Source organism: Nicotiana sylvestris, chromosome 1 (assembly GCF_000393655.2).
Source record: "Nicotiana sylvestris chromosome 1, ASM39365v2, whole genome shotgun sequence".
NCBI lineage: Eukaryota > Viridiplantae > Streptophyta > Magnoliopsida > Solanales > Solanaceae > Nicotiana > Nicotiana sylvestris.
In genome coordinates this window covers 95,776,617-95,790,210 of record NC_091057.1, presented here as the reverse complement: position 1 = coordinate 95,790,210, position 13,594 = coordinate 95,776,617, and the positions used below count along the sequence as shown (strand labels likewise).

Here is a 13,594-nt window from a genome sequence, read left to right as displayed (position 1 = left end):
AATTAAGGGTTCAAAAAGGAGTTAATATGAAACTCAGATACTTGTAAAGAAATTTGTTGAAATACAAGAAAAGTTTGTTAGGTTAATTATGTCCAAAGAGTGTTGAATTAACCATTTGAATTTTTGTAATCTGTTGGGTATGCCAGTTTGTTTAACAGTAAACATCCCCAATGGTTTTATTTTTTGATGTAATTTTTGATACATTTCATATGTGTCTTGGACGAAACCAATGCTTATAGAAATTTCATTTTACCTTAATTGTTATTGCATTCTTGCTTTGTGTTTCATAAAATATAATGTAGATATACATTCCGGTATGGTTGGGGTTATATATAAGGTATTTTTTTTCCTCTTCTCACTATTAAAAAAAGGGGACAACCGACTGCCAAAACTGACCGATATTGGTCGGTAATTGACAAAAATCTATCGAAACCAACTGATTTATGGCGGCCGATAATCGTATAAGCTGTAGAGCTAACCAATCGACTTTGGTCAGTATTTTCCAATCGATTTCGGTTTGGTCAATAAAATTTCAAAAGATAAAAAATTACCTGAAAATCGACCAAAGTCGGTCGATATTTTTAACCATGTAATTAAAAAATACACCACTTGGGAATCGAACGGAGGTCTATACCGTGGCAAGATACTATTCTACCACTAGACCATTAGTGCATTTTATTTTAAGATTGTCTTTTACTTCATTCATACCATTTAATTGCATTTTCGCGCGAAAATAATCGATCGATGCCGTCGGTTTTATTAAAAAATTAAATGAATCAGTCGATTTTATTAAAAAAATAAAATTACCGACTGAAATCGGTTATTTTTTTAAAATGACTGGCCGAAACAACCGACCGAAATCGATCGATTTTTTTAAATATTAATTTTAATTTATTTTAAATGAAAAACCGGCCAAAGTTGGTCGGTTCGTGAAAAATAAATTTCGGGGGAAGCAAAAACAGTTTCCCGTATTTTGTGCCAAAAAAGCGACCAAAGTTGGTCGGTTTCATTAAAAAAAATTGAAAAATAAAATATTTTGAAAAATCGACCATCGATCAAAGTCCGTGGGTCGATCGCGGTTGATTTTGGCCGAATTTCGAGTAGTGTCTAATAGAGAGTGTTTTACTCCTTCATTTGTGGATCTACTCGATGCAAATCAAATACCGATTGGTTAAAAAATAAAAAAACACATTCAATTACTTTTTAGTCTACTCTTCCCAAACTTGTATAAAAAATAAAAATAAAAATGAATCAGTCTGCATTGTATGAAAAAAAAATATTGTAAATAGTTGAACTTCCTCATTAAATGCTTGATCAGCCAAGTAAAACTTTATAATTTTTGTAACTGATAAGTAAACTTTGACCCCAGCTAATTAATTTCATTTTGAAGTTTTCTTATCTAGGAAATCATGTTACAAGGATTTGACTCCCCTCCATTTCTCATTCTCTCAATTTCCCCAAGTTCTTATTTAGATTTGTGACACTTGTCCTCTTTACATATATATGGTCCAGATTTATTTAACTATCAAATAATCTTAATCATGGTTAGCATATACCTTTATTTTAGAAAAAAAAAAAAAACTCTCTAACTTTAGTATGAAATCTTCATCTCCAAAAATAATATTAAGAATACACAGACTAAATGAAGATAATATGTAACTTATTTGCCTACTCGGCGTAGATTTTAACCACGCACAAAAAAAAAAGGCGGAATAAATTGCTGCAATATATATCTAAAATTTGACATTATCGCCTCTATTTGTTTTTTTTTGTTGAGAAACATTCTTAACAGTTGTACATCATTGGATAAAAAACATCATAAGGTAACTAGTTTTTCCACTAGCAGAAACTGAATGGATGCCATGAAGTCACCCATTTAACATGGAACAAATATGAAGTTGAAACGTATTTAGCAATAGTTAAAAAAAACAGTGTTTCCGTATTTTGTTAGGCAAATACTTTAATAATATTTTTGGAGATAATGATTTCTTACTAAAGTTCTAGAGTATATTTCCTAAAATAATGGTAATATCAACCTTGTTAACCATGATTAAGATTTTTTGATAGTTAATTAAATTTGGACCATTAATATGCAAAGAGGACAAGTGTCATAAATCTAAATAGGAACTTGGGGAAATTGAGAGAATGAGAAATGGAGGGGAGTCAAATACGATTGAAATAAATACTAGGAAATAGAAAGAAAGTCTAATTTGACATTGTCTAAAGATTTTGATGGAACTAATAAATTATAAGTTCAACTGTTTTAATGGGAATATAACAGATATATTACCACATTTATACGTCATGTTTCTTGCTACTTCCAATAATGAAGTGGACTTGTGCCTATATATTATTGGTATAACGTAACTCTTCATTACGACAATAAATAATTAACATCAAACTAAAGTTTACTTTAACTTGAAAGTCAGTTTTGAACATCTCAAATATCAATTCAATTGGTTTTTATCAATTATAAAAATGTGTGATCGAAAATGACGAATGCATTTGGAAATGTAGGCAGAACTTTAGTAAGTCAGAGTTAGATAATGATTTTTCTTTTAAAAAAAATAGGGAGGTCACCGTTTAACCTTTCATATTCATCATCTTTTGCTATATTTCCACTAAAAAGATAGTTGCAGGCTTCATCGTTTCTTCCACTTTTGTTAAAGCATATATTAAGCTTAATTTGACATATATTTTTGGGCAAAATACAAAATTGAGCGAAATTAATTATTGCATTTGCTAGCAAAAAAGTGTATAATATATATATATATCTTTTTGTATATAATACACATCTTTGGGAGTGGCAAAAATTATAGATTTCTCTATATTTTATTACAGTAGTAATTGCTGCGAAAAATATTTCTCTATATCACATTAACCTTTAGATTTGTATACTTTGTCTATAATTCTTGAAGTGTTGTGAAAGTTATTTTGAGCAATATATAAAATTTCCTTAAAATGAATGTAAAAAAGGCAATCCGGTGCATTGAATTCTAGTTATGTGCAGGATTTGGGAAAAGCCGGATCAACCTTATTAAATCTATTATACTCAATCTTATTTTACAATTTGCAATTCCACAAGGAGCCATTTTTATGTCTTGAACCCGTCATCTCCGAATTAAACGGTTACACGTTATAAAAGGCTCCCCTTCAAAATATCATATTTACATTAATATTAAATTGAGATTGTTTTAGTTTGGACTTTAGATGGTTTGTGGAAATTGGGTAGGAAAAATACTTTATCCATTTCAATTTGTTTAATGTAGTTTGAGTTGATAGAAAATTTAGGAATGAATAAAGACTTTTAAATTTTGAAGTTTTAAACATACCATAATGTTTGTGCTGCTATAAGATTTTTAAAATTTGTGATTTTACACATGATATTAATATTTATGTGGCTATAATTAGTTATGGCCAAGCCTCTTTCTAATCCTTTCGTTTCTACAAGCATGAAGGATCCAGAGCGTTGCGCTCTTATTCGAGGTTAGGACTTAGGACGTATTTTAAAATGTCTTGTCTTGAAAATTGCCATATAAATTTAGTATTGAGAGAATAATAAGATCGGCTAACAACTTAACATCATCATTTTTACTATAGAGAGGACGTAGTTAATCATGAGCACGCGACCATAGTATCTCGTGCTATAATAGTTGCAAAGTAAACCCTTTGAAAATGACTATTTCAAATAAATAACACGAAATGATCTTTCCTACATTTTATTTCAAGTGAAAATTTAGACCAAGTAGAAGTTAGCTATAGCTATCAAGTAGCTCACGGTTTTGATAGTTATGAATAAAATTGAAAATTATAAAACAAGAAATAAATTTTAAAAAAGGAGCTGAATCTTAGTTCAACCACTGAACAGTTGAGCTGCAAAACTCATCTCTATTAACGCTAATTAAAGTTATTTTGAACGGGCGTACTCCAAAAACAAGATGAATTTCATTGGTTTTAGGAATATTTTGACATTTTGCTTAGTCTTTGGTCAAAGGACGTAATATATATAAATTTAAAATAAAAAGTTTGCAGTCTTGCCGACTTTAGAAAAATGAAGTAGCTGCATTTATTTATGTAGTTAAAAGGTGCACCTTGTATAGGTGCAAAGAAATAAGAACTTTTTCTTATGTCAGAAGATAAAAATACTTTAGAACCCTTTCACATGAAGACGTACGTACACAATTGCCTCTGCCATAAGGCATTTTCCAAGTTGCACTATTGAAGAAAACACCCATTTTGGTGGCCAAATTCTCACCGCACCTTTCTGGTCTAACTATTTCTGAGATTTCCTAGCCACTTAACCATGAAATATAGGCATCGATCCTTTATCTTCCATAGTCTTTGACCTGTGGGGGAGACGAGAGACTCTTCAATTAGGAGCGTCCACTTTATCGAAAAAGTTTCATAAATATATATTTGACTCATATTTTGTTTTTTAAAAATAACATATATAATAGATCGACACCATGCCACTTGCACAAGCTCATACATAAGCCGGCGGCCGCCCTCTTTGACACCGACCGTGTGAGCTCCAGGATAAATTAGACTAGTAGTAAAAGCCAAACTGTAAAAAGTGGAAAAACATTAGCATTCTCGCAAGTCATAAGAACCTGAGGAAATTTTCATACAAGCTGGTGCTGTTCACGGCATCTATACTGCTAAATTTTTAAAGACAAGATTGAAAGTTTTTAATTGCTTAGAGAATAAGTTCAATTTCAGTCGAGTAAAAGATAGGGATAAAAACGGCATGCTAGGATATGGTCGAGCTGTCAATGGAACTGATATCTTTCTGTTGAAGTCTTGGTAAGCAGAGCTACCCAATGAGGTGCTCAGTGGATAGCCGAGGAGTCACCACCATTTAAATAAAAATATTGTTCGATCATAATTAAGTTATGCTGCTCTATTTCCAGACAGGATGCACATTTATTTGTAAATGAAATAGATAAGAGCAAAATAAATCCACAAGTTCTTGAAGATCGATAGAAGTTCTCTGCATATATACAAAAACTATCTGGCTAGTATTCTTCAATAATGTACAATCTTTCCTCGTGTTTGAGGTTTGACAACTGAGCAATGGAATGATGCGCTTCTCTGTTTACACAACTTATTACCTGCTAAGTTCTCATATTATGGAGGGATGTGCTTTTATTTGGCGTACCACTTCCCAACAAAAGTAATATAGTTTTATTGATTATTGGACTTCATAAGTCAATTTTAAAGCTTGGCAATGGCATGTGGAGGCAAGTTTGATCTGGGAGGGAGCTTTAGGTCTTCCCAATCTTCATCATCTATCTTGGAGAAGTAACGGGCGACATCATCATCTCTAATTAGGTCCAATCTAGATGGCTCCCACTGAAAAACATGCGAAAAGATGAGTACCAGAATGAAAGAAGCTCTCAAGATATATTTAATTTCAGGATTATCCTTGATCAAATGATGTCGAACATTAATGTAACCCACCTTAGGATTTCTATCCTTGTCCTCGAGTATGGCTCTGCAACCCTGCCATAAAATTCAGGTGTAAGTCGCGTTAATGCAGTAAAAAGGGTGGCTGAAAGATGGCATATTTTACCTCAAAGTAATCGTTGCTATATTCTGCCCTCAACACATGACAAACAATCCTATACTCTCGGATAAGGCAACAACCAATACCTTGCAGCCTACCTTCTCTTATCTGGAACATAAAAAGGACTTACTTGAACAATTTACAAATACTCAAGAAGTTGTCAGTTGAAATGTTGGTCCAATCAAGGCATTACAGCCCTGCAGAAGGGGATTCAACATGTGGTTGTGAAACCAGACATCATCACATTTTCCATTTGATGAACTTGCAACCCAGCAATTCTGATCTAGTATCAATTTGAAAAGCTGAACATAAATAATCTTAATCCAAGTGCAGATTCTAAATAACCCTCTTAGTGAGACAGTTCTTAAGCAAATAAAAATTCAGGCACAGGTTCCCCATTTTTATTAAGTTGTCGAAATTAGCTTATTAAAAGAAAGAAAAGTTTTCATTGATAATTTAAAAAAAAAAATCCCCAGGGCTTGGGATCGAGCCAACAAAGGTGAATATTGAAAAGGTTGAGCTAGGACACGAGTGGACCTATATTGTGGTTCTACCAATGTCAATATTATGTTACTATCTCATAAGACTGCAAAATCTGTATGGATTATATGCCTTAACCTCCCCGATATCTACCAAGCTAAATATCTTTCCCTAATTATCAATCAAAGAAGTGAGGTTTACATTCTTCCTACATGACCAATTTCTGATCAACCTGAAGTACGGGTACAGAAGTTCAGGTAACAATGTAATGTATCACAAAGTAGTGAATGACTCACTGATCTCAAGGAAATTTTAAGACTTATTGGGGAAGCTTTCTTCAGCAATTGAACGGTCGAAGAGATCCAGTCATCCTTCTTGTCCAAAGCCTCATTCTCCTGTAAAAGATTCATGCAAAGTTCTTATCAAGTACTTTGATATATTATCAGGATTTCACAAAGTAATTTCACCACAAAAAGCAAAAGCCCATCAAATGACCATTCATCTCCCACACTTACAAGAGTAGATATGATTTCTTCAATTGTTCTTCGAGAGAAACATTGATTAATAATCTTCATCCTACATGCACAAACTTGCAGAAAATAAAACTGGTGCACTGTTGAGAAAGGGGTCATGAAAATCACAATATTTTGCCTCGAGTCGAGTCAATGGAAATTTTGGAAAGATCCATCTTAAAAAAAAAGGAAGAAGAACAACATGAGAGCAAAATAACAAATAGGAGCATAGACGATGACTTAATGATATGCCATCAATACTATGCTATTAATAGGTTCAAACAATCCCCTAGGCTCCGGGACTGTGTTTAGAAGGTAAGCTTCCAATAAATCAGCATGAAAACAAACACCCTAATAGAGATATTAATTGAACTCACTTGTGATATGGACTTTCTTTTTTCAACTTTGGTGCGTGGGAGAAGCGACTTATGATGGCAGTTATGACATTTGGATCACTCGTACTGACTTTAACTAGTGCTTGTTCTAAAAGCGGCAATCTCTGCAAACAAAAGGAAGAGACAAAGCATTCAAAATAGATCAGACATGAGAGAAATTAAGCAAATATATAAATGCTATGCAATCTGATGCATATAGATGAGTCAATGTTCATAAGGCCTTCTACCACCCTGAAATGCAAAATGTAGCTTAAAAGTGTACCAGTGGCTATATGGAGATCCCACTAATCCATGTAAGAACTATTCGATGCGTTGTTGACAACATCCAGAGTCCCAACAAGCATGATTAGCTTGGAACTGCTAGAAAATGTAATTCAGCAGACCCATAAAATTTTTCTCCAAGCATGTTGAGGTCATATTTGTTAGTACCCAATTATGTGAAAAATTGCAGCTAACAGTATAGTCTATTGGAGGTTACATTGACCACTTAACTAGAGAATATTTGGGCAAAGTGCACACCCAAGATTAAGAATCATGGTCCCATGGATAAGGTTAAATGTCATAAGAGAAAATAACTAGAACAATTAGTCAAACCTATATAACAAGTGACAGATAAGATTACAGTCCTAACAACATAGCCTGACATCTTCCAACAGACAGTGGACTGGCAATTGGCAATTTAGTTATCACATGTAAAGGGGGCAACATCAGTGTTGCCATTATAACTATATACTCATCAGTTTAGGCATATAAGTAACAGACACAGATTTCCTATAGAAGCAATCATATCAGTTTAGGCATATTGGTAAAAGATATTGATTTCCTGTAGAAGCAATTGAAAATGGACAGAACATGCTAAAAATTGAGGCATTATACCTCCAATGATACAAAGTGGGTTGCTAGACCACAAGCAAGCATTTCAGCACCATCCAACCTAGCACCAGTAAGACCAGCATATTCCCCTGCCAAAGAGTACAAGAAATTAGAAATTAGCCAAGGGGAAATGAGACACAACATTTTTTTTTGTTGAGAAAGAACGAGACTTAACATTTGTACCTACAAATTCTCTGTGCATCGTGGCAACATAGGAATTAGCCTTCCCCAATAATAGCAACATAATCAGAATAAAGAAATCAGGGAAGAAAAGGATCATATCTCTAGATAAAATCGGGTATCATTCATTCAAACATGTCACGATTTTTACGTCTTCAAAGGCTATTTTACATTTGTAATGATCTAAGAAATTCATATGAAAACAAGGGCTGATTTTTGTAATAATTTAAACTTGACAAATTCAGCTATCATGTGAAAACTAAGGCTGACATCCAGCTAACTGTCCAAATATTTGTAGGGAAAATATATTTTGGAGTCTTTCATGTGAAGAGGATTGACCTAAGTATGATTATATAATGAGTGCAAACTTACTTTTAAAATGAGGAAACATATGATCAATGAATGCCTAATGGTGGAAAACAGATAAAAAGAATGTCCCAAGAATTCAGAAACTATAAGAGAAGATGCACCAAAAGGTGTGTATCACAAGCTTTTGAACCCCTTCTGCAGGAACTAAAGATTGATTTACTGTTTCTGACTCTTTCTTACTTTTGATTTCAAGGATATCGGGGAATTAAAAGCAGCATTAAATGCAAAGCAGCTGAGCTGACCATTGCTCTTAAGATAGCCTAAACTAGTGAGCAGCCAGGTAGTGACTTTTAATTTCCAACAACGACAAGTAGCAAATAACTTCACACTAAAACTTGAATGAATTACATCAACATCAATAAATTCCTTCAGAAATATAAACAAGGTGGCAAGTGCAATTACCAAAGAATCCTGGAAGTCTTGATAAACAGTAAGAGGCACCTATATCAGGAAAGAATCCCAAAGCTGTTTCGGGCATAGCAAAAACCTACAGGCAAACAAACATAAGAATATGTTGGACATGAAATTTCCGGTATCACATCAACCAACATCAAGTTAGAAAAGGGATTATCAGTAATCTTCAATGCAAATCCGAGGTACCAACTAAAGCTCATGAAAATATACAGTTTGTAAGATTTTGCTCTTATTTGGCTAGTGTCATTCCACTGGAACATTCATATATTGCTGCACTCCATAAGAGAACATAAAGAGACAAATTTCAAGCAAATGCCAAAGAATGTGGCAAGGATCAAATATAAAAGGGAAAGAAGACAACAAGAAAAGATCTACTTCAAGTAGAGGCATACCGACTTTTCTGTTGCAACTCGAAATCTACCAGGTACAGAAACACCAGCCCCGCCTCCCATGACGATTCCATTAAGGATGGAAACCTTCAATGGGAAGTCCAAATAAGATTAAGGAGTACATCAAAGAAAGTTATATCACAGAACTAAAATAACACATAACCTAGCTTAACCTGGGGTTTGCTATATGTTGCCATAACATAGTTCAGTATGTACCCCTCTTGGAAATAATTATCACCAAATTTCCAGTTACCTGATAAGCATAAATAAATAATTAAATATATGACTGGGACATTAAGCTATGTGCACTTAAAATATTAAGTTATTGAAAAACTTAAATATCATCCAGAAAGATCACAGTTGTCACCAGTCTCAGACTCACTCATAAAAATTCATAAGATAAAAGCAAACACAGATTAAATATGTCCCAAATTTCTCAGAAGAAGTTAGTACAATTGACATTAGAATCGATAGGTGTATCAATTGGTTTAGTATTGTTAAAAGCGAATGGCTCTAAAAAGCACTCTACGTCAATTGGGGCTTTAAGCCCAAGCGCAATTTAAGTGTGAGCTTTAGTTAAAAAAAGGCGCAAGATTGTATTCCTTAACAAGTAATACAATTATTTGCCTATTATATTTGTAGTCTAGCATTCAAGATTGTATTTACCCAAGCTGTCACCAGTTTAGCAAATCACATACCCTGGCGAGCAAGAGGAACAACAGCTGTAACATCACCACCAGCACAGAAAGCCCTTCCATTTCCCTGGAAAATATTGATACAAGGAAAGGAGTAACATTTCTTGACAGAAATCGAGATATTTGTGCATTGATGTTTGTACAATATACTGGGAAATTTATAGAACTGTGCAGCGTACAACCAAAGGCAGCGTGACGCATTACCAACAAAATTAAGAAAAAATGATCAGCTGTTCATAATTTGAACAAAGCAACTCAAAAATTAAGCAAATCTGCCCGCTCATAGTTTGTAAATATTCTTGCAGGCAAGATACAACATTCCCTCTGTTAAGCTATGAATTTAATTTAATTATCACAGAAGATCCTACTGAATATACCTTTAATATAATCATCTTCACATTAGAGTCTTGTTCACTGGCATAGAAAAGTTCCAAAAGCCGAGATAGCTGGACAAACAAACAAGTTTGAGAGGATAGTTATATATCACATGCTATAAGATGTCGTTACACTCCAAATCATTTTCATCAGATGGCATGATTTAAAAGCCCACATGTTCACCAAGTAAATATATACTAATAAGAATAACCTAATCCAGAAATTGCCTGAAAAGACAGAAGATCGCGAATCAAATATCAAATTTAGTTTTGTAGCAATCCTTATCAAATTTAGTTTTGTAGCATAAAAATACTGGTTGAGCTTGCCTTTTGCAAGTTCCACATTTATTCAGTGACATCCGCTTGATTGCACAGTTTTATTTTTATTTTTTTATCAGTGAGGTAATTACACATTTTAGAGCAAATACAATTCTGACAGAAAAATTGTACTTCACCTTAAAAAGATCAGCAATAGCAATGAAAAAATTCTCAAGCTAAGAAGGAATACGATCTTCTATTTTCTGTTCATTTCTTCTTCCTTTTTTTTTCATGATAGATAGATAGTTAACTATTTTCACCCAAAAGAAACACTAAGTTTGGGTAAAATCAACATTTATTTCTCTGCTTTATTGAGACATCAGCAGGGGCGGATTTACAAGGAACCCACGTTCTCTCCTAAAATTAGATATTTACTGTGTATATTTTCTGTATAACATTAACTATTGGCCAAGAAGGTTGAATGGTGCACTTAGTTGAAGATTGAGTTATTATTTATCAAAAGGAAGAGGAATCCATTCCCACTTAGTACATTTTCTTTTTCTTTTTCAAATAGTACACTCATGTATTAGAAATCCTATATCCACCTTCAATCGCAAACTAGTTAAGGTCGGACTTGAGAAATTAGATGGATATTTATCAATGAATAAATATTTAAATGAAACACAATCTATAGACAATATAATATATTTGAGAACAGTACTGTAAAGGAAACAATACAAAGAATGAAAAGTAGCCCAACAAAATAATAGTGACATAATATTTTTTTTTAAACTTTTTTTTTGGTTGATCCAAGTCATTCAAACACCATCATATTTGGAATACCATTTCATAAGAAAGTGCATTGAGCTTGTTAGGCCTGTTTAATATGAACGTTCTAACACTTGATGATGTCTCCTCCACCAAAACCTGACAACCAAAAGTAACAGTAATTTTCTTTTCTTTCAAAAAACAAGTAAATAAACAACCAGTGAACACTTGAACCGGAGTGTTGAGAGCAGAATGGCATTGCACCTGATCGGTTCCGCCATTGTTGGAAGAGGCTTCAGCCATGGTTGTTCTAGCTGAGCACGGAAATTTACTACCTGGTGATTCTTCTCTCAGCTTTATGTCCATTATATTGACCAACACGAACCGTTTCATCCCGTCTGCCCACGCGGGATTATAATATCTCCACCTTTTTTTTGTGACTGTATTTAAAAGTTGATTACACTTTATAATTTTTTATAGCCACGGCCACGTTGTCTCATTTGTGCTCACGGTGATTTTGAGTTTCCATCGACTTTCTCATTCTATCATGGCATTAAGGTCGATTGGATCGATTTTGTGGTCAGTTTGTGTAATTCCTTTCAATTTATCATTTACATTCATCAGGCTGCTTGCACTAGTTTTCTTTTCTTCGTGTTGTTAAATACACCACCCTAGCGCAATTACTTAATAAACAAAAGGAGTAGTAAAATAGTTACAAAATTAGTAACAAGCAAAATACGGTATCCGCAAATCTACCTCACCCAGCCCAGCAAACCTTTTCTCTTTAATAGATATTCATTAAAAGGGATGGGCAAATCAGATTCCATCTAGTTGCCTCTTTTATATGTGTGCACATTAACTATTTTAATTTATTACTATTACACAATAGTTGTCTAAATTTATATGCATTATCCGTTGTTGTCTAGATTTATATGCATTATCCGTTATTGCATATCTAAATGTTTGTATTTACTTATATACATGGTATAATGTGTATTTAAATGTGAATTTAAGGAAATATAAACTTAAATGCATGTCATATAAATAGCATAATAATGGAATAATTTTTATACAATGTATAATAATGATATAATGTGTATTAAAATTGTGAATCAAAAAACTTAAATTTAAAATACATATTATATAAGTTTAAAATGCATGTCATATAAATTGTATAATAATGGAATAATTTTTATACAATGTATAATAATAATATAATGTGTATTTAAAATGTGAATCAAGATATATAAATTTAAAATACATAGTATCTATCTGTATATCTATCTATATCTATATCTATATCCATATCCATATCCATATCAATATCTATATCTATATCTACATCTACATCTATATATATATATATATATATATATTATAAAAGCACGAATATTCCACGCTAAATATCGAACTACTAAAATATCCTTGAAATGTTAATCAATCTTTATACCCTTAAATATTTATATTATTGTTTGCAAGAACTAACGACGAAAGGATACAACTGGAAATAACAGGCGTTAGGATAAAGAATTGTACTAGAATAAAGTATAATGGAAGAAGGCTAGAGACAAGGGTTCGGGACCAAACCAAATCGAAGACTATATTAGGCAGAAACGTGCGAAGCTATATTTCGAAACCTTCTCTTGTACAAATATATCTACCACGGGGATATACAACATTTAAAAAAATTAAGTTATTAGACATGCAAAATATGAAGTCATTTAATTATGTTTACTACGTTATCTATAAAACCTTTGTTATTTCCTTGAGAATCAAGCAGGTGGATTTAGTGATATCATATTATAGATAGTAAAGGTTAAATACAACCTCTATTTCTTCTACTTTTTGTTCAAGGCTTTATAGTTCAATGCACTATAATTTTGAGTAAGTTATTTATGCATATGTAGGTTACGAAAGAGCACAATCTTAGTTAGGTGTTTGGACATAAAAATTATAATTTTTGAAAATTTAAATTTATATTCGGATATGCACTTTACTTGAAAAAATAGAGTGGGAAAAAAAGTTATCCCGAAAAATCTGCAAAAACTTATAAATTTCATGGACAAACACGTCTTTGAAAAAATAAATCCAGAGAAAAAGGGAAAAAAAATTATGGACAAACGGGTCCCAAGTAATAGTAATAGTAGCTATCTGATTATTATCTTTTTCGATTTTGATGTATTAACTTAACAATTTTTATATTCTTTTTTCTGCGTATGAGGAATGAAAGCTCTTGATCATTTGTACTGCTAAATTTTTTATTAATTATGATATAGAATTGACCAACTTTGAAGTTGTAAATCTACCTTGTAATTGTTAGA

At 32.7% G+C, this 13,594-nt stretch overlaps 1 protein-coding gene across 2 annotated transcripts; it reads right to left on the bottom strand.

Annotated features, from left to right (window-relative positions):
• Positions 1–4,945: 4,945 nt before the first annotated feature.
• LOC104241159 (3-hydroxyisobutyryl-CoA hydrolase 1-like) lies at positions 4,946–11,832 on the bottom strand. 2 transcript variants are annotated; one of them, XM_009796076.2, is made up of 14 exons: positions 11,538–11,826; positions 11,349–11,432; positions 10,251–10,319; positions 9,877–9,940; positions 9,352–9,431; positions 9,182–9,265; positions 8,778–8,862; positions 7,830–7,915; positions 6,936–7,057; positions 6,562–6,622; positions 6,343–6,441; positions 5,573–5,674; positions 5,461–5,502; positions 4,946–5,352 (listed from the first exon to the last, which is right to left on the bottom strand). In XM_009796076.2, exons 1-14 carry the CDS (start codon positions 11,664–11,666, stop codon positions 5,215–5,217), a joined length of 1,245 nt encoding a protein of 414 aa, XP_009794378.1. In that variant the 5' UTR covers positions 11,667–11,826; the 3' UTR covers positions 4,946–5,214. The 2 variants fall into 2 exon arrangements, with proteins under 2 accessions (XP_009794378.1, XP_009794379.1); XM_009796077.2 differs by lacking the exon at positions 5,573–5,674 and having other exon boundaries at positions 11,538–11,832.
• Positions 11,833–13,594: the final 1,762 nt, after the last annotated feature.

Coding starts and splice junctions, on each gene's coding strand:
- LOC104241159 (XM_009796076.2), bottom strand. CDS start 11,666: ATGAAACGGTTCGTGTTGGTCAATATAATGGACATAAAGCTGAGAGAA. Junction 11,433..11,537: donor ACAATGGCGGAACCGATCAG/GTGCAATGCCAT, acceptor TTTGGTTGTCAG/GTTTTGGTGGAGGAGACATC. Junction 8,863..9,181: donor GAGTTGCAACAGAAAAGTCG/GTATGCCTCTAC, acceptor GTTTGCCTGTAG/GTTTTTGCTATGCCCGAAAC.